Source organism: Triticum aestivum, chromosome 7B, assembly GCF_018294505.1.
Source record: "Triticum aestivum cultivar Chinese Spring chromosome 7B, IWGSC CS RefSeq v2.1, whole genome shotgun sequence".
Lineage (NCBI taxonomy): Eukaryota > Viridiplantae > Streptophyta > Magnoliopsida > Poales > Poaceae > Triticum > Triticum aestivum.
The window spans coordinates 399,493,358-399,516,734 of record NC_057813.1 but is presented as its reverse complement, the minus strand read 5'-3'; the positions used below and the strand labels follow the sequence as shown (position 1 = coordinate 399,516,734).

Here is a 23,377-nt window from a genome sequence, read left to right as displayed (position 1 = left end):
CATTTGGCACTTCGTCAGTTCGTCAGTTTCATCTGTCAGTGCCAATGGTTCAGGTCATTTCTCACAGGCTCCCTTCCCTAGTCTAGTAGGAGCCTGACAGTGCACAATTGATGAATACTACACTGCATATCTTATTGAATTCCTTTCAAACGGCACAGTTAAGCATGCACTCATGAGTCTGCATAAAAGAGTGTCACGCACGAATCTACACAAGATCATATATGGGGGATGTTTGCATGATAAACATCTTCTCTGCTGGACTACATGATAGATACCTTATACCAAGCTTGTTATCCTGCCAGAACTAGTTGAGTACAAAACTTTAATAAAGATACTGCATGCAAAAACGCGCATTTTTTTCTAAAATAACAGCAAAGCTAAATTGTCTGACTTGACTCTAGAAACCACAGCTATACAAAATACTCCCCCCATTCTCAAATATAAGTCTTTTTAGAGATTCCAACAAGTAACTACATACGGGGTAAAATGAGTGAATCTACACTCTAAAATATGTCTACATACATCCATATGTTGTAGTTCATTTAAAATGTCTAAAAGGACTTATATTTAGGAACGGAGGGAGTAATTGTGAACAGTAAATTGTAGAATTAATGATGTGTTTGCTGACTAGGTCTCACAAAAGGAACAATTTCTCGGCAAACAGGAAACATAAGCTGCAGCCTGACTGCCGGAGGAATAGATCTTTTGTAACACAAAATGACCCTTTGTCATGCTTGATCTTAGCAACGAAATACATATTACACAGGCACAAAAATTAGTTGAGCACTGAACAATAGCCAGGTGGTCACTAAAATGTGTTAAGCAACTCAGCAAGTAATGATATCACGGTATAGAGTTGTTAGATGGGGACATACTGCTCCAACGGTTAATCAAGGTACAGTTGTCATAAGGGTCCGATATCTTTCGTTGGAACCTACATGGGAATGTGTAGTTCTTAGTGGAGTCTATGTATAAAGATCTGATCCAGTCAGATATGCCAGTTGATAATAATAAGAAGATCTGAAAGATGAAGATACCTCTTAAGAATAAAATCTTTGCGTGGTATCTTCGTCGTGAAGTCATTCTTACTAAAGATAACCTTATTAAGAGGAATTGGCATGAAAGTACGCAATGTGTATTTTGTCCGCATGATGAGACAATAAAACATTTGTTCTTCCATTGTAAATTGACTCGTTCTATATGGTCAGTCATCCAGATAGCTTCTAGCTTGTATCCTCCGTGTAGTGTTGCTAATATATTTGGCAACTGGTTACATGGGATTGATCACAAGTTTAGAATTCTTCTCAGGGTGGGAGCGCTTGCCGTGATTTGATGGCTTTGGCTATGTAGAAATGATAAAGTTTTTAATAATAAAAGTACTCCCCTTATGCAGGTTATCTACAGATGTACCGGGACGCTTCGTTTATGGTCCTCTCTACAGCGAATGGAGAATCGAGACCTCTTTACGGAGGCGTGTACACGATTGGAGGCTGCGGCGAGGGATACTATTACCCAACATGGGTGGCAGCATGATCTTAGGATTGGGCATCCTACCGTTTATGTGTCATACAGATATTCATCTTTGTATTTAGCCTTCTTCTTTTATTTTGGCTTTTCGTGAGGACTTTGTTGGCTGTGTGCATCTTACTTATGCAGAGACTGGGTGTAATGCTTAAACTTTTTAAATAATAAAGCGCCCCTTTTTAAAAAAAATAATGATATCACTGAACAATAAGCAACATATCACTGAACAATAAGCAACTGTAAATACGCAAAAGTATAAAGCACATCATTGTACGAAAATGGCGTTTAGTGAGGCCGGAATCAGCCCCGTCAGTGCTCGGCGCGATCGGTGCCTAGCGTCCATAAAGCGACTGTATTCATAGAATAGTTTGGTGTACATCGCCCGTATTTGCTAGTATTAAATAATCACTGCTGGCTCACGTACACTAGCAGGCACACGAGTGCAACACAGCTGCATAGCAGGCACATGAGATTCAGCACACCTGCGTGTCTCGTTTACGCGCGCAACAGTCCCTACCTCATGTACACACCACGGAATTGACTCAGTCAACATGTTTGGTTTTTTTGTTTTTCTTCAAGTTTCTCTTATTCAACATTATATTTCGGTTTTCTCCAAAAAATTTCACTTGGTTTTTATTTTTTTTCCTTTCTTTTTCATTATACTTCTTTCCATATGCGAAAAACATATTTTTCTTTCTTTTTCATTATACTTCCTCCCATACGCAAAAAACATTTTTTTAATAAGCGATCAACATTTTTGGGTATACACGTGCAATGTAGTCCGAACGTTTATTCAACATTTTTTACAAACTAGTTCAACACTTCGATACTTTATTCAACATTTTTTCAAAATACTTGGTTGACATTTTTATATATTCGTTCAGCATTTTTTTAGTATGTCTTCAACTTTTCAAATACTTTATTCAGTAATTTTCAAATTCTAGTTTAACATTTCCCATACACTCGTCAAGATTTTTAATACCTGTTCAACAGTTAAATGCTTATTAAACATTTTCAAGTTTTTTGTTCATCATTTTTTCATATCTCTGGGTCAACGTTTTCTAATACTTATTTCAACAAAAAAATCAAAAATAGTTGTTCGACATTTTTTTCAAATCGTTGTTCAACATTTTTTAATACTTATTTCACCATTTCTTCAAATACTTGTTCAACGTCTTATAAAATACATGATCAACTTTCTCATTCACATATGTATTCCATTGTATCAATTTCTTTTGTTTAGATGATAATGATTTTTCAGGTTTGCATTCCCTCCTTTTTTTAGAATGATTACTTAACTTTTCTTAACATGAAGTAGAAAACTCAACATTAAGCGAACCTTACTCAAAGAGAAAACTACAGTTTTGGGTTAATTGTTTTTTTTGGGGGGTGGGGGGGGGGGGGGCTGCATATTAGGTGATACACCAAGCAAAAGCAACACAAATACAGGGCCAAACAAGAGATTTCACATTTGGAAACACATCATGTCCAACTAAATTCTTCTCACAACAAAGGATACTACAGATTCTGACATTCGCTAAACAGGTGAAAAAAGTTACTATCAGTCTGACATCCACACAAAGGCGCAATTACTTGAAGTGCCATATTTTAAGCATAAAAACTTTTGCTTGTGACGTGCTTGCGTACGCCGGCTACACACGCGGCCCACGTACAACGCTAGCACAGCAACGAGGCCGTATTTCAACTTTAGCAGTCCCGTATAGCGGCGTGGAAACGGGCGCGCACACATCGCAACGCTGCATTGCGCGGCGCGAGATTCCGGCCTGCACGGCAGGGACGGAGCCAGGATTTCGACATAGGGGAGGCGAGGTTTCATACTAAGTCTCATACGCTAAGGTTATGTTGTAAAAACAAACTTAGGTTCTAGTCTAATGGAGATGCCATGGTGCAAACTTATCTTTTTCTTATCTATCCATCGCATTCTCATGAACAAAACTTGAAACAAAATTGACATCTGACAAAAAAAAAATCACAACACTAGAAACACAAGATAATCTTATGAACTACTCCCTCCGTTCCTAAATGTAAGTCTTTTTAGAGCTTCCACTGTGGACTACATACGGAGCAAAATGAGTGAATCTACACTCTAAAATATGTCTATATACATCGGTATGTAGTTTGTAGTGAAATCTCTAAAAGACTTACATTTAGGAACGGAGGGAGTAATAATTTGTAGTAATGCAATGTAGGTGAATAATACATTACCTAATCTTATTATTTGTTGGAATTGGCGAGATGGACCTCACTGATTCAACTCAATCCCAAAATCAGAATCGGCAAAAGCATGCGATTTTGTTGAAGCTATCAAAGAAGAGTGGTACAAAGAGAACAATGATTAGTTTGGAAATGATAAACCAGGACTAATCTAGGTCTCAAAATAAACTATCTTTTTCCTCGTTTCGTTGCCGTTCATCGGCAACATCCCCGTGTATCAGGCACTCGCCGGCGGTTGTCTCCTACCCTTCTCCGCTGCTCTTGATTGCTATGCAATGGATCGCACAAGTACAAGATTTATAATTGATTCTAAATCCGTATGATCATACTTCTATGATTTAAAAAGAAACAAACTAATCTGATGTGAAAATCAACTAGTACCTTTTCCCTTGTGTTGTTGATGTTCATCCGTGCTTCCGGTCTGCTGGGAACCGGCAACATGTGCGTACATGTGCGTGGATCGACAGCCGTCTACCTGGAGCCGCCTTCCCTTCTCCGCTTCTCGATGGTGGCCCAACGGAGAGATCCGGTCGCAGCAGCGAGCGGGCGTTAGTCTCGATCGCGGCGGCAGCTCGGAGAGAGTAGCAATATGTGCGTTCGTAATCAGGTCGTGGCTGCGTGTTAACAGGCCTATTTGCCTTCCAAGGTGGCCTGCTAGGCAATTCTCCTTTATGATTTTATTGCTTTTAGCCTGCAATGGGCTGTACATGGGCTGACCCGTTCACGTTAATGAGAAAAGACGTGAAAAAAGAATAGGGGGGGCGAAGCAAGCACGGAACAAGCGGGCAAGGGAAAAAATTAGCGATTAGTTGATCGCTATCGAGGGACGAGACGATCGTTTGGGGGGTCTCGCCCCCCCTCGTCCCCCCTTAGATCCGTCCCTGCTGCACGGTGCTCGGCCACCAAAACGCCACACTCACCATTGTACAGTATTGTCACTATTTTTTTTTTGCGAGAAAAATTTCGATCTATTCATCTTCAATCATGGCAGTACAACGAATACCAGAAATAATAAAAATTACATCCAGATCCATAGACCACCTAGCGACGACTACCAGCACTGAAGCGAGCCGAAGGCGCGCCGCCGTCATCGCCCCTCCATCGCCAGAGTCGGGCACAACTTGTTGTAGTAGACAGTCGGGAAGTCGTCGTGCTAAGGCCCCGTAGGACCAGCGCACCAGAACAGCAACCGCCGCAAATGAAGAATAACGAAGATCAGAAAGATCCAATCCGAAGACACGCGAACGTAGACGAACAACGACGAGATCCGAGCAAATCCACCAAAGATAGATCCGCCGGAGACACACCTCCACACGCCCACCAACGGTACTATACGCGCCGCCGGAACGGGGACTAGGTGGGGAGACCTTTATTCCATCTTCAGGGAGCCGCCGCCGTCTCGTATTCCTGAGCAGGACACAAACCCTAGCAAAACTGAAAGAAACGACTAAAAACGAAGCCCTCCCGCCGGCCCTTGCCGAGATCCACCACGCCCCCATGGCCCTAGGGCCACCGGATTTTACTTATGAAGCATTCAATAAATGTTTGGATGTTCATGTACAAGGTTTATTAAAATGATGGAGGCCTAGCATCTTCTTTCTTTTCTAAAGCTATGTTTGTCATCTAATAACTCTTATGGCCAACCACCTGCATACATTCAGAGTTTCAGACAACATTCATGTACAAGTTTTATATTCCATATCTTTACACTAATTCTGTAGACATATAATAAGTGAAAGCATAGTCAAAGTTGTGTGTCGAAGACAAAAAAATGTCAACAATGCCTTATATTTTGGGAAGGAGGGAGTACATTTTTGCAGCAGACGCAAAAAAAAAAAAGCAAAGCATGTGGAGTGGCCAAAATTAATTCTATATCTCCGGTACGACTCCAACCACGCACGACTTGAAGAAACCAGCAATGCCACGTCGTCGGTTGTGGAAGTGGAACCAAGGCTTCTGGAGTGCCTCCGCTGCGGTAAGCCGCTTCTCCGGGTTGCTCTCCAGCAGCCCGCTGAGCACCTCGAACCCGGCCGACGATAGCTTGCGACTGGGAAACTTGTGCCGGAGGCGGCTGATGCCTCCGTCACCCGGCAGCTTCGACTTTCGGTCTGCCGCTAGCCCCGAGTATCCAGACCACTCCTTGATCCCCTCCGTGCCGACGATGCCAAACACTTTGGCGATGATCTCTATGTCTGACTCGCCGTCGAACGTGGAGGTGCTGGTGCCCGAGAGGAGGTCGGACATTATGCATCCCAGCCCCCACGTGTCCACGCGATCGTCGTACACGCAAGAGTGCAGCAGGAGCTCCGGCGCGCTGTACGGCGTCAGAATAGTCACCTCCGGCGAGCTCTTGCCGGGCCCCTTCTTCTGGGACATCCCGAAACCGCCGATCTTGTAGACTACACAGTCGCCCTTGACCTCGCCACGAACATCGGCTTCGATGGCCCCCTTCTTGGGCCTCTCGTTCGTGTCCTCCGTGCCGTCGTCGAGGAGCACGTTCTCCGGTTTGATGTCCAGGTGCAGGATGCCCAGGCCGTGCATGGCCTTCGCCCCCTCCAGGAGCTGCTTCATGATCCGGCGCACCTCAGCCTCAGAGAACGGACGACGACGAGTGACCCGGCGCTGCATGTATCCGCGTAGGTTGAGGCGCCCCACGTAGTCCATCACGATGAAGGAGTCGCCGGTCTCGGATTGGCATGCGTCAGCGTAGGTCCGGCGGTGCTGCACGATCGAGGGGATGCCGCGGCACGCGCCCAGGCACATGATCTCGCGCGCAACCTCCCGTATGCCGGAAATAATGAAGCCGTCGTCGCCGCTCCCGCTGAGCCGCTTGACGGCGACGATCAGGTTGTCCTGGGTGTCCCACGCCTTGAACACTTCCCCGTTGATGCCGGCGCCCAGCTTCTCCAGCTGCTCGTACCGTGCCATGGAGGCGGGCCAAGCAGCCTCTTTCCGGCGAAGTCTTCTCGCGGAAGGCGCCATGGCGTGCGCGCCGGTGCACGCAGGTTCGATCGCCAGTGAGGCAACGAGTTGAGGGAGTTGGAGATGCAACTGCAAGGTAGTTGGTTGCTACTAGTCTTTCCCTACTAATAAACCAGCGATTGCTTCTGGTCGTACGTCGCTGACGTTTTTTCAAAAAAGTCCCTATGCGTTTACGTATTAAACCCGCAGTACTATTTTAAGTGAATCTGGTAAAATCGTTTTCACAAAAAACACCCTGCATCTGCCGGTGCCCGCCGCCGTCGACCGCACCCAGCACCTCCATGCGCGGGCTCGCGCTCGTGCCTCCCCGCCGCACCGCGCCGCCGGCTACCGGAGCGCCGCCGCCGGAAGAGCGCGCCTCCATGCCCTCTCTCCTTCTTCCCTCCCCTTCCTCCGGTTCTATTTCTCACCTCCCTCTCTCTCTCTTTTGCAGGAAGCGGAAGCCATGGCCGCCGCCCCGCGCCGGCCGGCCATCGGAGCGCCGCTGCTGGACCAACGCGCCGCCCTGCCCTCCTCTCCTTCTCCCCCCTCCCTCCGGTTCTATCTCTCACCTCCCTCTCTCTCTCTCCTTTGCAGAAAGCCACGGCCGCCGGACCTCCACGCCTCCGCGAGCCCGCCGCCGGCCTGTGACCTCTACGCTGCCTCCAGTCCTCTCCGGACTCCTCCGTCGTATTCTTCTCATTCTCCGACGCTGCCAAGTTCGCCCGAGGAAGAAGCGTCGAGTTCGCCGGAGGAACAAGAACATCCGTCCAGCCGTCCATTGTCGCCTGAGCTACACCAGAGGTATGTATCCCCTTGATATTCACTGAATGGAATCCCCTGTTTAATCAAAAGGTACTAAGTTTGTGCAATTTCAGAATAATGATGGTCAAGATATCCCCAAATAACAGTTATGCTTATTAGTCTTAGAGGATTTTCTGTCCAAGCAGATTTATGTTTTGCAAGAATTAGTCTACTTATTACAGGCAGAACCAGTTTTTCGTCGCAACATGAATTTCCTGATGATATCCGTAGTGTGCTCATTTGCTTGATTTGGACAAGTAGAGCAAGCTTTACAGATTTCAGAATTCAGTTGATGGAACAAGTTAGAATTCTGGTTCCTTTTCAGTGGGCAGTGGGCATCATATATTTTGTATTATGTTGTTGCAAAGTAGTATAGTTTAATTATATGTTTTTACCACTAGCTCTACAAAGATATCATCCATGGTCCCTGCTTGTATTGCATTGCATACATAACACTATTGTTTGCTAGCTTGGCTGAACTTTGGCCGCTACTCCTGCAATGGGCCAAAGCATAGGTTGCAACTCGATCTGGGACTTGCAGTAGGAAAGCAAGCCACGATTTCTTCTTAGGGAAGTGAGTTGTATCCTTGCCGAAATGTACATCTCGATTCCAGTTTTATTAGACTATTCAAGTGTCAACTCTTCGCATGGATATCTTCATATTTGATCTGTTGGGTTTGTAAAAACTTTATTAACAAATAGCTGCGGTTGCTATGCAAATGGAAATTGTTAGGCTCTTTTATGCTGTAGGAATTTCTGACATGAGCTTGGCCTCATGGAAAAATCATTCGTACTGCAGACATCTCTACCCTTGAAAGCTAATCACCGGAAAGAATCATTTGTTCAGTTATCAATTAGCTTTGCAGTGGCATACACATGAATAGATATCTCAGCGTGTACTACAAACAACTTATGTTGGATATGTGTGCTTTTCAACATATATTTGAAGTGTAACAAGCCTTTCCCAGTTGGATCTATTCTGAACATATGAGTTTATCTCCCGAACCCATGTTTACTTCCTGAACATAGAGTAGCAAAACTAAAAGTATATATATATAGCTTATGTGTACTGTACTTTCAGTAATATAAATGCCAATATCATTACCTTTTTCAGTTAGGGGGTGGTGGGGATTCACTTTGCGATAAATCTGATTGATAGTTACTGCTCTGGTCTTTATTTTTTTGCGTAAGTCTACTTAGAGTAGCAGTGATCGTACGTGTTTGCTTATCTTTTACGAAGCTTCGTATTACATCAGAGTTAAGGTAAACTCAAGTTAGCATTTCTGGAATAACATAATTGTTCTCATAAAGTACTTTTTAGTTGCATGTATATATCACATTGCCAATATTTGCATGTGTGAGTTGAATGATGCACTTGGTAGGATCAAAAGGTTCAAAACTTCTGCATGTGTTGCTGCAACATAGCATTAATTTCTCCCAGAGAAACCGTAAAATCGAACAATTCCTAGCATTACATCATGGGCAGACTAATAGTTTTCCACGTTTTGTCAACGTGACAAGAACTGGATGCTATATGATAAAGAGTCATGTTCATAAAGAGGGTATTTTCTCTCTTAGGGGTTGCTTTGCTTACCTGTAGGATTTTCATCTTTTTGTCTTTTTAGTTAGTTTGTTTACCCTCTTTCTGTACAACTCTTTTTAGTTAGTGAAATAATCTAAGGCAAATTGGCATAGAGGTGTATTTATACAAAACTGAAACTATATATTCACTTTGGCTTGATATTGTAACAAATGCATGTGCATTAATCTGTACAAATACTGCCAATTCTGACTAAACCTGCTTTCATCTCCAAATTTAAGAGGGGACAATCTCACGTGATTCAGTAGATTTATTTGTACCTAGCTGATTGTGCTGTGCATTAACACCAGTGAAAGGAAGGACGAAGAAGGGGGACTTAGTTGCAGCATCACCATGATTGCCCTCCTCGTTGTAGAATTATATGTTGGTGTGACCTCTGTTTGATTTGGCCTGGTTTTGATGTCTCTGCTGTGTGTGCGCGTGTAGGTGCCAAAGGTGTCCGATCTAACTAAGGTGGAGGCCAAGGAGGTTTAGCTCTCGGACATTGCACCAATGACGCTGGATAATACCGACATGCATACTGTAAGTTTCATTTATTCAGATTGGGACCTTTCTTCCTGTTATTTTGCCGTCAAAACTGAAAAAGAGTGATGCTAATTCGCTAAAGGTCAATGTAGTCATCAGCCTGTATGCTCTCAATCTCCTGGCAGAGTATTTTCCCTTAAATGATGCTACTGTCACATGATGCATATCATGGTTCTTTGGCCTTGGATCAATTTATTCTGCATTTACATGATATATTGCTTCTAGCCAATGAAATTTGATCCACATTTGTGTGTGTATGCATATCCTATACTGGAAACTTGTGCTTTGCCCATTATATGATTATACTAGCGGGCAGAGGCGCGGCGGCACGCCGCGCTTGTGAAACAGCCCATCTAAATGCTTGTTGTTGGTTTCGCAAGAGAAAAACAATAACTGCATATCAGCTCTCATTTTTACTTGCATATAGTGCTACTTGAATTGCTTCTAGAAATATTTACCTGACAGCAAAGTGTTTTGCTGTATTCACATTGCCAATACTAAAAAATTGAAGATAGTGTAAGCAAAGATGGAGAAATTCTCTAGCTCAGACTGCATCTCTACTGCCAATATTTTTTAGCAAGCAAATTCTCAACGGAAAGTCACTGCTTTGTAAATCTTCTTGGCATCCTGAAGATCAAAATTTCGAATTCGGTAGAGAGCGCCTTGCTTTCAGTTTATTCTTGAACTTGTTTGTTTTATGTTGTGGCACCATTTACTCCATGGTAGTTCCCTGTCAGAATAACTTAATTTTTCATTAGACACGGTCCTAAGCTTTTTACATGAAGCAAAACATAATAAAATATAAGGTATGTGTTTGATCTAACCAGACAGTCCACCATGACGAAAACCAGTTCAGGTAGTGTTCCTGCTTTTTGTCTTATGAATTCTCATACCCTAGGAATCCGTCCAAGGACCGTCGGAAGATCAGAATTGCGGCTAATGTCCCTTAAGAGGTGTGTCATGCATATCTATAGTTTTTTGGCATGTACAAAATATTTGGCAAATTGCAAAACAAAAATTACTATTTTTCCTGAATGTACATTTTTTTATAAAGTTCAATTGTTGGCAATTAGAAGCAATATAGGCAGACCTTTTTCAGTATTGTTAATGAATTTCCTTGTAACTTGATTAAATAATTCAGGAGTGTACGCATTGTGCAAGCTGGGAGAAAAGAGACTCCAGTGCAGCTCCTCTTTCTCTCCATCTCTCTCTCTCCCTCTCAAGATTATTAGGGAAGGAGCGATGGATTGGGGTGGGTAGTGCTCTAGATTATTCGGTGGCCCTCAGCGGCAGATCCTTGAAAGAAAGTTAAAAGAAGTCAAATTTTTTTTGCATACAACGTGTCAGCCTAGGAGTGAGCACCCACCAGCGCCTCAAATGCATGGCATGGGCTATAGCTTACCCCTTTAATTCTTTCATATATTAGAAGTAGACAAATGCAAATGTCCATAGTAATAAACTTGTGGTCACAAGATTGCTAGCTTAAAGTTTGCTAGATTATGTAAATGGGTAATTTTGTTGCATGCTTTTTAGGTTTCCATAGTATGACTCATTCTACATAATGGCAGGCAAGAAAAAATAAAATAGCTTGACTATTCCATGCACAACTATTCTTTCATCGAATGAGACCGCGGATCTGAATTAGGTCCTGACAAATGCCATTAGGATATAAGAAGTGTTGTGTAATGCCACACAGAGCATGTTCAAAAAATATCGCCCGTTGCAACGCAGGGGCATTTGTACTAGTACTATTTATGTATGCACACGTCCGGAACACGATGGCGTTGGATACGGTACGGACTGCAGGAGGTACCTCGACTCGAACCCCGACTCGGAGTCAAAACCGATCTCTAGTCCAACTAAAAAAAGAACTGATCATTATTTTTGAGCATTGTGCGCGTGAATTGAATCGCATGGCTCATGAGCTGGCTAGAGGGGCTAGGATTGATCCTCCAGTTGTGTGGATAGACAATTCTCCTACTTTTATCTGTAGCCTTATTTTGAATGCTTTGTCATTATTTGAGAAGAAATAAAGCTAGCCATGATAGCTTTTTCTTAAAGAAACTTATATCAGCTGATAATTACCAATTTTCACCTTTTGAGTGCCAGACAAAAGGGGCCGAGGGATGCCAGTTTTGCTCATGAACATGGGCACCCGCAGGTATCCTATTAAAAACAATAGGTTTGGGTAACACATAAAGGCATTTTGTACCGTGGGTAATGGGTATCCATACCCGTAAAAATATATATGTGTAGTGCATAGGTATGAAATTGCACCCATGGTAACCCAATGGATATTAAGAAAAAGCAAATAAATGAAAATAACCCGGTCAACATCCTACTCATATTGCCCAACCCTAAATCTCATATTCTCTAAATTGACAATAGCTCATAGGCCCGCAATCACCAGCTCGCCTCTCCTCCTACGTCCTATGTGACTTCTGGAACGATAAAATCTTGACTCATCCCCACCGAACTCATGAACAACTCTTGATCTAGCAATCTCCAGTTCCCACCACTGCCTCCCACTACGTTGGGTTTCCACCAACCGTTGCACATAATCCCTTGATGCCTCTGCCTCCAAAGGTCATCCATCGGCGAAGGCCGTGTCGGTGCTATGTTGCTCGTCCATCATTACTTAAATTTTAAAGTAATTTCACTACCTTTAATAATTTAAATGCAATACATTGTACCCACTCGATACCCATTGGGTAGAGGATGCTCGATGGGTATGGGCGTGAGTGTCAATTTATGCCCATGGATAATTAAGTGGGTGGGTATAGAAGGTTTCTATGGGTATGGGCTTGGGCAGAAGAAGGCTATACCTGCCCATACCCTACCCATTGCCAGCAGAGGCTAGCCTCTACCGATCGAGTATACATCAAACAGGTACTACGATTTTTTAACTTTCGAACGGGTACTATACTTTCTCCATATAGTGATCTAAACGCATATTTCTTTACAGGGCAAGTACTCCGTAATTACGAGTGAATATATGTAAATGTAGGTATTCTGCCCCCGCAAGGGTCTCGCCCACATTAATTCTTATAAGGAATCACCTGCGGGCGAGCGAATCAGGCTAGCCCATCAGTGCACTCGCTAGCTGCCTCTCGTGCTTCGCTATAGATTAGCTCGCTCGCTACGGTTTTCCTCCCCGGGAGGGGGGGGGGGGGGGGGGAGGGGTTCTTCTTTTTTTTTTAACTTTTTTTCTTTTTCTTGCGTTATAGTTTCTTTTTCTTTTTCTCAGTGCCTTTTTTTCTTCGTTGTACTTTAGGTGTTTTTTTGTTTCTTTATTGGTTTTTTTGTTTCTTTGTCAGTTTCAATCGGTTTAGGTTCGTAACACATGCCTACTTTTTATGAGTACACAATGTACATTTTCAGCACCCGCGTGAAACATTTTTTACACACTTTGGCCCCTTTTCAATACATGATGTACATTCTTACGTGTTTTCACTCTTTTCTACTACATGGTAACATATTTCCAAATACAGTTGCGCATTTTAAAATGACAATAAACGTTTTTTACATTGTGTAAACATTTTTTAAATTTCATGGTTTTCATTTGGAAGCACGTGATTTTTTTTAAATGTCATGATACATATTGTTAATGGAAATAAAAAAATTTAACCTACCCGAACATTTTTTCTACATTTGTGTCCTCTCCCCTCGCGGTCTCAAGCGTAATAAATTCTCAAAAAAGATAATGGTCTAGGCCAAATTGGCCTCTCCGCTCCTGGTCTCGTGGCCTTAGATGCTATGTTCAAGAGCTCCTATCTGCCGCATTCGTGACGAATAGCAGCCTGACGCACACACATACCCAAAGTGGCAGATCCTATTAATCTCAGTTATCAAATATCTTTATGTTCAATTAATACCATAGAAAGTATAAATATTCATGCTAATCACACCATGAATGCACAAATAATATCCTGCTTAATAAATATGTTTAATTAATCTATTGTCTAATATCATGTACGTACACATTTACTAGTCTATATCTATATACCAATATCAAAAGAGGGCATATCCAACTAATTTCAGCCATCAAATTAGGTCAAACCAAAAATCTAGATTGCTCCAACGATGAGTACTCAACATGTTTAAGATGCAATTAATTCATAAGAAACTAGTAGAATGCCCGTGCGTTGCTACAGGCCTTTTAGTTTGTTTTCTCGATTACACCTATGAATACATTGCATATATGTTTCTTGCACCACCTCTCTCTCCCCCCTCTCCCTTTACCCCCTTCTCTCTCACCCCCCCCCCCCCCCCCCCCCCCCCCATCTCTCACAACCCCCCTCTTCCTCACTCCATGTTGACATTCACCGGCTACAGTATATCCTAAAAGCCCAATGTAATAGAATGAATAGAACAACAGATTAAATAACATAGATAAAGTTAATGGAACTTCTGTAGTAACAACAATGATGTCCGCATATAAGATAAGTACAAAACTCGATGGCTTCCATCACCAAACTTCTTCGGAAAGTAGGTGATGACGAAAGTAAACAGAGACAAGGCCTGCAATCTCCATTTCAAGATGGTCAGCATAAGAAGATCCATGCGCACAATAGTACTTGACTCAAACACAAACTTCATATCATGGACTTACAACATCCACATTTTAACATTTCAACAAATCAGTAAAAAAATGATAGCAAAATGTTGTAGTTTCTCCTTTAAGACCGCTCCATTCATCCCCATCTCCTTGTTGTTCTCAACTTCGAGCGCAGCCACGAGGGCCTCAGCCCAGTTCATCTGCTCTTTAATGCCCCCACCTTCCAAGTGCCCCACCTTTGAAGAGCATTTGTACTGGTGTAAAACAACTGTTAGCTCTTCCATCTCTGTTCCAATGAATCCAAAAATAGTGTTCATGCCCAGAAGAAATAAAAAGCATGTCATAATTAGTAAACAATTACAACGGAAAATGATAAATAACAATACGATCTTAAAACCAGAACCTCCACCCGCACAAGTAAATTCTACAACTGCAGACGTCTCCCACTCCTCACATTTGTTTACAAAATAATTCAGAATATACACTACCAATCCAAAAATTTGACTCCAAAAGAACTGGATCCTCCTACATCATTGGCTAAGTTGCTTGCATGCTGCCGAGATACTGACTTCCTCATTTTCATATTTAAGAAGATATCATGCAAAAGAGATACTTTGGTAGGGCCAAAATTAGTAGCGTCAACTGGACAACAGAACCTTACGTCCATTGATCCTACAGTACTACATATTGTTAACAATTACAGTTCAGTAAGAACAGTAGGTGTCAACGAAGAACTAACAATAAGTATATCTTGTATTCTTTGACGATGGTTCGTAAAGAATATTAAAATAGTTAAGATATTGCTATTATGTACCTGATGGTCTGCACAAACCATCAGATTGTTGAAAAATGATTACCTACAAAAATGGTATACTCGTAATACTCAAGTTCTCACAAAGTTCCACAGGCACACCACCAAATAAATGCAAACCTGGGAATTGTCGACATTTTAAAATGCTGCAATCAACAAGAATTTGTGCATCATGTTGTATAGTTTAGCTCCACCAAAATATAAATACTCTCATATTAGTCGAGGATGTAACTTATTAGCATTCTATGAATATCCAATGTCAGCAACCGTCCATGATTTATTATGATTAACACATTTACTGGATGATGTGGCCTATGTGTCATCTAATATTGAATATTGATGTTCTACATAATTACTAAAAGAAAACAAGGAAACTTTCTGCATATAGATAACTGAATCTGTGTATTATTATCTCTATATATTCACAAAACACAAAGGTGCATTGAAGTCAGGTAGAGGTGCATGGGCGCCAGCCACAACATTTCCGTTGTCGCTGGCCTTGCTCGCTGCTGCTTGAGCCCGATGAGCAGGGCCATCTTTCTGAATCAACAAAAATTGCACCACAAGGACAATAGAAAATCATTGTACGGCAACAACAAATAGATTTAACAATCAAGTGATTCAAGCAAGGATTCAGATGTGGAAAACAGCTTAAATAATAAAGTGAGATGCTGACTTGTTTGCTTACTTGTCAAATCATCTGCATAGTAAATGTACCTATGTTTTTAAGGCGGTAAAGCGTCATAAGGCGGAGGAGGGCCGCTCTGACGCCTAAGCGCCAAGGCGAGGCGGTAAGGCGAGGCAAGGCGACGCCTTAAACATTGCAGGAAAAGAGTCATCAATAGGTCTGCACATATTAATACTAGAAAAAGAGCAATGGCTGAGAGATGGGCCACTACTTATGCACCTCCCAGTGGCCCAAAAGCCCATCTAGTGGCCATATACACCCCCGTGACCTAATTCCACTATCTCCTTCCCTTCTTTCCCACCACAGCCGCCACGAAGCCATACCCTTCTGGTCCTCCCTCCCTCCTCTTCATGGCCCCACCCTTCTCCCTCACAGCAGCAAGCCCCAGGAGCCCCCAGTCCTCCCTCCTCTTCATGGTGCCGGGAGACAGCGGGGCCGTCATCTCCAAGCCCCAGGAGCAGCCAGAACTAGGGCAGCCACAGCCGTACACTTCATGTCTGTCTAAGGCGGGGTAGACGCCTTGCCATCCTGGGGCGCCTTGACGCTTAGGCGACGACTAGGCGACGCTTAGGCGACGCCTTAAAAACATAGAAATGTACTACTATTTATGGAAGAAGTCTTCCTTTATTAGTTCACCTGTTTGCTGATAAAAAACAGAGGTTATATATTTGATGTCTAAATCAACTAAGGAACAAGATAAGCTTCAGTGTAACCCACAAATAACTTAGTACCACATGTGGACACAGCCTCCCTCCCACGCGCCGCCCCTCCCGGCAGCCTAACCCTCCGTCTCTCCTCGCCACCACAGGAGACGTTGTCGCCGGGCAAGCCCGCGGTGCAGCCGGGGATTGTGGCTCTGAAGCTTGTGCTTTTCCTGTCGTCGGGCAAGCCCGCACACACTCTTGAAGGCGACCAGGGAGAGGTCATATAGGTAATGCCGCCGCCAGCGACGCCAGAAGCTCCAGCACGTGTCGCTAGTTGCCGCACCTGACCTCAAGGATCTGCAACACATCAACCCGCAACATATACTCAAATTAGTAAATGGCAGATCAAGAGTCCCACATGAGCCACCTCAAGAATCAGTGGTTATGGAGAGTATGCGTAGGGATCGACGCATTTCGAGACATAACTATCACAACCAAGGATTCCATGGATTTTTGTAATAATAGACTCAGAGCTAAATTATACTCCTTAAAATATTTCTCAAGCATTTTGTTCAAGTACCTTGTAGGCAACAACAATGAATCAAATTCTCTCGCAAACAACCTAGCTTGTATATACTGATCGTGCATTCTCTTGACTATACAAAAATCCCAACCAATCATTACATAGGTTATGCAAAGAATTGATAAACCAGAATCAGGACTTCAAGAGCAAAAGTGTTTTAACCTGAACTTCCAAGAAATCATCAAAGCAGAAGTGGCTTCCTTCCCGTCAATAAACTTCCGGGTGAACAAGAGAAGCACGACAATAGAGTCATACCTGAATAGAGTCATAAATGTCCTGGAAATTGCATCTCCCTCCCTCCCTCCCTCCCTCCCTCTCTCTCTCTCTCTCTCTCTCTCTCTCTCTCTCTCTCTCTCTCTCTCTCTCTCTCTCTCTCTCTCTCTCTGAATAGAGTCATTTAGTGAAGAGGTGGTAGTTGTGGTGTCACTAAAAAATTCAAAAGAATAGTGCATTGATGTATTGCAAGTTCTTGTGACCAATATGATAGCTTTTAAGATTTCCTACACCAATCGCGGTCTCATGGCAGTCCAGACATACTATTTAGATGAAGCAAGAGCAACCATATCCTACAAAAGAAAGATATATCAGATCCACAAAGGTACTCCTAAAAATATCCCAATTAAACATACACATCTCTCTAGGGTACTACCTTCTACATATTACTTCTGTATTTCTAAATTTTTTATACCAATTCTTAGCAAAAATGTAATATTTTTTGGATTAATTTTCAACACAATTTAACACATATAAGTTTCAAGTTTCTGACTTAAATATTTAAAAGAACATCAATAGTAATTTGTTTTTAAGGCTGATTGTTTCGTACAAAGCATTACATTTCGTGGACAGGAAAGAATACATGTTTAGAAGAACAATTCCTTGAATTAACTTGCGATGCTGCTCGGTGTGTCAAAAAATTCAAGAAAGATTGAGGTGTTCAAAAAAAATAGATTTAAGCGGGTGGTGAGCAATCGAAGCTAAGTCTTTGGCATTGATAGCAGATTGATATTCAAGGTGAGAGGACCATTAAGTGGACATAGGTCAAGGATTAGTAGTATTGTTCATAGAATTAACTCACACCCACAGTCAAAGATTACAACTTTAATAGCATCTGGATCATCTTTCACGACATATCCTTCCAGCAAGAAGAATAAACTGTCAGTTTAATATAACCAGATAGATACCAGACATAGCAGATGTATATATGTTACTGTTCCCAACTCAATTAATTTTACCGAGGTAGAGTTTAATCAAGCAAATGAGGGGCATTTTTACCAAATAGGATCAATCGACTTAAGTATACTGTGTAATATGTTTCTGGAGGAGGACGACCCAATCCACATTATTCCATCAGTACCAACATGTCCTCGCCTTTTCCCCGGTGCTCCTGGCACGGTCGTGGTCAATGATGGCTCCAGCCGCCGCCGGCTAACCAGCCGCCATGTGACATCAGGTCATCAATCTATCATGGTCCACGCCCCAAGGTTGAATCAAGTTTACAATAGAATTAAATGTTAGCATTACCTCTTGTTTCTGAAACATGCAGAGTTATTTTTATTAAGCAAGATAGATCAATAGCAGACACAGTTCTAACTAAAAAGAAGGTATACATCATCGTCAGGCCGAGTGCATGCTAACTAAAAAGAAGAGTTAACTGATAGGCAACATTTTATAAGGAAACAAATAGGCTTTTCCTATCAGCATCACAGCAAATGCTAACCCAGTGCTCCAAAAAATTGTCAATGGCAGATCTATATTGCATTTTGGGGTAAACAAAAAATCCAAAATAGACTAAGCACATGCGTCTAGTACAGATGCTTTATGTACAAGAGGTGTTATCTGAGTAATATCAATATATATGAGTTCCGTGGCCTATTCGTTCTAACAGAACGTGCAAGAACAAAAATAATTCTGAAATAAGAGAAATTCTAGATTGTCTTCAGTAGTGTTATTCGCCAAGGCACAAAAAAACTCCGAAAGTATCTTTGATCCATTTTTGTATTATTCATTGCAGTACTAAGTATTTACAGAAATAAATACAAAAGGAAGCAATGGATCTGCCCCAGTCTTTACCTTGATCGCCAAAGGTGGTTTTGCACGGTAGCCGGCAATTATAGTTCTAGCATGACGCGGCAAAGCACATCTGATTGAGGTGGTTCTTCACATCTGCCATTGAGGTAGGCGGGGGAGTAAAGAGACCACAAAAAAATCAATTCCTAACAATCTTACACATGTGGCACGAGTACACCTAGACGGGCCTTCTCATCCATTTTAACTGGGCACAATCAAGTCAAGCGGCAAAGTTCAGGGATGAGACATTGGTAGGATCAAGTACTCTACCAGGTCTAGGGCGTAGGTGGTAAGGGAAGGATGGAGGGAGACGTGGCGAGGATCGGGCGCGCCGGCGGCAGGGCGCCGTCGCGGCTAGGAGAAGGGCGGCGGCTAGAGTTCCGGCTCCTCAAGGAGCCGGGCAATAGGAGATAATATTCTTCTTATTGCTTGCCTTCAAAAAGAGTCTTACAACCTATATTAATATCCTAGATAACTTGTAGAAGAATCAACCTAAGATAACTTGCCTAAGATAACTTGCCTAATCTGAAAATAAAAACTAAGATAACTTGCGGGCCTAAGCCGGCCGGCCATAACACTTCTCCCCGCCTGCACAAACAGCTCGTCCTCGAGCTGTAAGCTGGGGAAGCGCTTGCTTGAACTCTTCGAGGTAATCAATCAGCGTCAAACACCTTCTCGACATCTGGGGCGGCCAGGTCGGCGGCGACGGCGTCCTCCGGAATGTAGTCTGCCACCTCCAGGTAGAAGAGTCGCGGGCAGGCGTGGACGGGCTTGTAGGGTTCGTCGCAGTTGAAGCACAACCCTTGGCGGCGATGCTCGAGTATCTCAGCTGGGGTGAGCCGGCGGAACGGGCGCCCCGCGGTCGCGGCGAGGGGTGCCGCAGAAGCCTGCACAGGTCGACCCTGCGCGGAATCCGGTCCGGGTAGCGACTCAGCAGTCTGGGACGGTGATTCCCGCTGGATGGCCACCGCGCGGCGCTCGAATGCGCGGGCGTAATACATGGCCGACTGGAGATCCTGGGGTCCCCGAAGCTCCACGTCCACGCGGATATGGTCCGGTAGACCGCCCACAAATAACTCGGCGCGCTGAGTTGCGGAGACGCCCGGCGCGTGGCACGCCAGGGCCTGGAAGCGGTCGGCGTAGTCCTGCACCGTGGATGTGAAGGGTAAGCGGCCGAGGGCCGCCAGTCGGCTCCCGCGGATAGGAGGCCCGAACCGGAGGAGACAGAGTTCCCGGAAGCGCTCCCATGGTGGCATGCCGCCCTCGTCCTGCTCGAGGGCGTAGTACCAGGTCTGGGCTGCGCCTCGAAGATGATAGGACGCGAGCCAGGTGCGATCCGAAGCGAGCGTCCGCTGCCCTCGAAAGAACTGCTCGCACTGGTTGAGCCAGTTGAGGGGGTCCTCCGTGCCCTCGTAGGTGGCGAAGTCCAGTTTGGCGAAGCGAGGGGGTGTCGGCCCGCCGTGCCCGGGGGCGGCCGTAGTTGCCGCCGGCGCGTATGCTGGGTCGGGAAGCGCCGGGGCGTAGTTCGCCGAGCTGGAGGGGTGATCAAACCGCAGGGAGGGCGTCGGGTGTTCCGGCGCCGTGGAGTAGACCGGCCCCAAAGACGAGCCGGTCGCCCAAGCGGGGATCGGCGATGGTGACGGTGGAAACTGCACCTGGTGCAGGGGCCGACCCGTAGCCCTAGGCGCGGGTGGTGGTACTGTCGATGGCGGCGGTGCCTGGTGGAGCTGCACCGGCGCCTGCGGCGTGGGGGCCGGCGGTGACGCCGGAAGAAGCTGTTGGGTCTGGCCCTGCTCCGAGGCGCCGGTGCCCAGGTTAGGGCTGGGCGGGGCCGGTGGAGGACCCTGCTCCGAGGCCACTGGAAGGTAGGGCGCGACGGACAACGGCGCGGCCGACGCGGTCCAGGTGGGCCACTGCGGCCCCGTGGTGGCGAGAAGTGGCGGGGCTGCCGGCGCGATCTGCGGCGGCCACTGTGCCCAAGGCGGCCGTGCGGCCGCTGGGGCGAGGAGCGTCGGGTAGCCTCCGGTGACGGCCCCCGGTGCCGAGTACCACGGAAGCGCCTGCTGACCCACGGCCATGGCTGGATGGAGTCCGGTGATGGCCCCCGATGCCGAGTACCACGGAAGCGCCTGCTGACCCGCGGCCATGGCTGGATGGAGTGGTGGGGGCGGCCCGTACGGACCTGCCAGGTAGAGGCGGATCCCTTGAACCGCGGTGACGAGGTCGTTGAGGACGCCCGCCATGGCCTCCGGTGTGAACTGTTGCGGCTGCGGGGGAGGTGATGGCGGCGACGAGTGTTGGACGGGGGCCTGTGGCTGCCCTTGGCCCGGCGTGGTGCCGGGTGCCGTTAGGACCGGCGCTGAGAGCGACGCAGTGGTGCCCGCCGAGAGCGAGGCCATGACGCCCGGCGCAGAGGCGGCGGTGGTGGAGGAGTTGGCGGGCAGCGGTGGTGGTGGCGGTGGAATTGGCGGAGACATGGTCGAAACCCGGTTACATGATACCAAATTGGTAGGATCAAGTACTCTACCAGGTCTAGGGCGTAGGTGGTAAGGGAAGGATGGAGGGAGACGTGGCGAGGATCGGGCGCGCCGGCGGCAGGGCGCCGTCGCGGCTAGGAGAAGGGCGGCGGCTAGGGTTCCGGCTCCTCAGGGAGCCGGGCAATAGGAGATAATATTCTTCTTATTGCTTGCCTTCAAAAAGAGTCTTACAACCTATATTTATATCCTAGATAACTTGTAGAAGAATCAACCTAAGATAACTTGCCTAAGATAACTTGACTAATCTGAAAATAAAAACTAAGATAACTTGCGGGCCTAAGCCGGCCGGCCATAACAGACATATGCAGAAGTTCAGATTTTTCAGAAAAGAAATGACAATTCCAAGTTTCAGAGTTGACCACCCAAATCCCTTTGGTCCTTCAGAGCATGAGGAACATGAATTCGAACAACCTCCTGTATGCCCTCTTGTGCATGATGTTGTCGTCCCCGAGCTTCAGCCTCTCACACCTGGAGCCCTTGCCGCTTCTCCTCACTGGGCGCACGCACGGCTTCCCCTCAAGGGGCAGCATACAATTGAACAACATCGACAACTTCCACCCCGCAACTGCAAAAGAACACATCCATCAAAAATAATGAGATCTTCAAAATTCCTCAACTAAAGCATATGAGTTATTTTTAGATTGAGCAAAAAAAGGGGAAATAAGAGAACACTTTCTCACAAGATGCAATGTACACAACAAAAAGGAAACGAAGTATGTACTATTATGCATCTGAACCATATTGACTACTGATGTAACTTGTGTTGATGAATCTGAAAAGGCTGTGACTTGCCCAGAAATTCAAAGGGCGTCATGACAAGCTTAACGGTCGACCGCACACACTCTTAAAGGCGACCAAGGAGAGGTGGATACAGGTAATGCCGCCGCCAGAAGCTCCAGCATGTGTCGCTAGTTGCCGCACCTATCTCAAGGATCTGCAACACATCAACCCGCAACATATAGTCAAATCAGTAAATGGCAGATAAAGAGTCCCACACGAGCGACCTCAAGAATCAGTGGTGATGGAGAGTATGCATATCCAGTTCGGGTGGATGCAACTTCCAGAACGATAAAGATATGAATGGTCACTAATATCAAGTTCATCAATCAAACATGTATAAGTGAGCGAGTTCCAAATTATCTAATCACTTACAAAGAGAACTCTTTCATGTGAATGAATACCACGTCTCAAAGATGACCACGTGGGTAGAGGCACAAGCAAGGGTGAAGGCACCATTGTTGAGACCATGCTGTGACAAAGAGAGTGATGGGGAATTTGGGGCACAAGCAAAGGCGTTTGGCTAAATTCAAGAAATCAATCCAAATCACAGAGTGGGGAAATTATCAAATCCTAGACTACTTCCATCAACCACATCAAGAACTATATGTTTGCATGAGCACACAGGAAGGGGATGTCGTACCTTATAAGGGAAGAACAACAAATCGACAAGTTGTCGACCTACCCTGGGGTTGAAAGTTGAAACCACCCTGTCCTAGGGTTTACCACAGGTGGCGGCGGCGTCTCCCCTCGGAGGTCGGCGGCGGTGACGTCTCGTCTGGAAGGTCGGCGACGGTGATCCCTTACGTCCGCGGCGTCGATCCCGGACTCCGTAGACAGTGTCTCCTCTGGTATGATGCGGGATCCCGTACCTCGGCGGTAGCGAGAGACGCCGATCCCGGAGGTCGGTGGCGGCGAGAGACGCCGATCCCGGAGGCAGCGAGATCGCAAGAGATCGCGGCGTATTCTCTATGAGGTCGTCAGTGGGGGCGATCTCGTGCGGCTTCGTACGCCACGAAGATGGAGGGATCGAGAGGAGGGGAGTTGATCCAATTTTCCTTCG

At 45.3% G+C, this 23,377-nt stretch overlaps 3 protein-coding genes and 2 long non-coding RNA genes across 8 annotated transcripts; 1 reads left to right on the top strand and 4 right to left on the bottom strand.

The window, feature by feature from the left end:
- Window positions 1-5,568: 5,568 nt before the first annotated feature.
- Window positions 5,569-6,803, bottom strand: LOC123162661 (putative cyclin-dependent kinase F-2). The gene has a single exon (XM_044580441.1). The coding sequence runs from the start codon at window positions 6,739-6,741 to the stop codon at window positions 5,629-5,631; it is 1,113 nt and encodes a 370-aa protein (XP_044436376.1). The 5' UTR covers window positions 6,742-6,803; the 3' UTR covers window positions 5,569-5,628.
- Window positions 6,804-6,963: 160 nt separating this feature from the next.
- On the top strand, window positions 6,964-11,233 carry LOC123162237 (proline-rich receptor-like protein kinase PERK9). Of its 3 annotated transcripts, XR_006481110.1 has the most exons (4): window positions 6,964-7,524; window positions 9,551-9,646; window positions 10,548-10,602; window positions 10,791-11,233. XR_006481110.1 is itself a non-coding variant. In XM_044580014.1 (2 exons), the coding sequence occupies exons 1-2, from the start codon at window positions 7,187-7,189 to the stop codon at window positions 9,570-9,572; spliced, it is 360 nt and encodes a 119-aa protein (XP_044435949.1). In that variant the 5' UTR covers window positions 6,964-7,186; the 3' UTR covers window positions 9,573-10,541. The 3 variants fall into 3 exon arrangements, 1 of the variants encoding a protein (XP_044435949.1); XR_006481111.1 differs by lacking the exon at window positions 10,548-10,602; XM_044580014.1 differs by lacking the exons at window positions 10,548-10,602; window positions 10,791-11,233 and having other exon boundaries at window positions 9,551-10,541.
- A 3,213-nt stretch (window positions 11,234-14,446) lies between these two features.
- Window positions 14,447-16,491, bottom strand: LOC123159124 (uncharacterized). Of its 2 annotated transcripts, none has more exons than XR_006479526.1 (5): window positions 16,438-16,491; window positions 16,306-16,349; window positions 15,707-15,735; window positions 15,445-15,558; window positions 14,447-14,491 (listed from the first exon to the last, which is right to left on the bottom strand). It is a non-coding gene; the product is annotated as an uncharacterized lncRNA (long non-coding RNA). The 2 variants fall into 2 exon arrangements; XR_006479527.1 differs by lacking the exon at window positions 14,447-14,491 and adding an exon at window positions 15,081-15,138.
- Window positions 16,492-19,020: 2,529 nt separating this feature from the next.
- LOC123162887 (uncharacterized) lies at window positions 19,021-20,287 on the bottom strand. Its single transcript, XM_044580645.1, has 2 exons — window positions 19,160-20,287; window positions 19,021-19,096 (listed from the first exon to the last, which is right to left on the bottom strand). Exon 1 carries the CDS (start codon window positions 20,254-20,256, stop codon window positions 19,654-19,656), a length of 603 nt encoding a protein of 200 aa, XP_044436580.1. The 5' UTR covers window positions 20,257-20,287; the 3' UTR covers window positions 19,021-19,096; window positions 19,160-19,653.
- A 760-nt stretch (window positions 20,288-21,047) lies between these two features.
- On the bottom strand, window positions 21,048-23,377 carry LOC123162888 (uncharacterized). Its single transcript, XR_006481535.1, has 3 exons — window positions 22,958-23,377; window positions 22,259-22,471; window positions 21,048-22,102 (listed from the first exon to the last, which is right to left on the bottom strand). It is a non-coding gene; the product is annotated as an uncharacterized lncRNA (long non-coding RNA).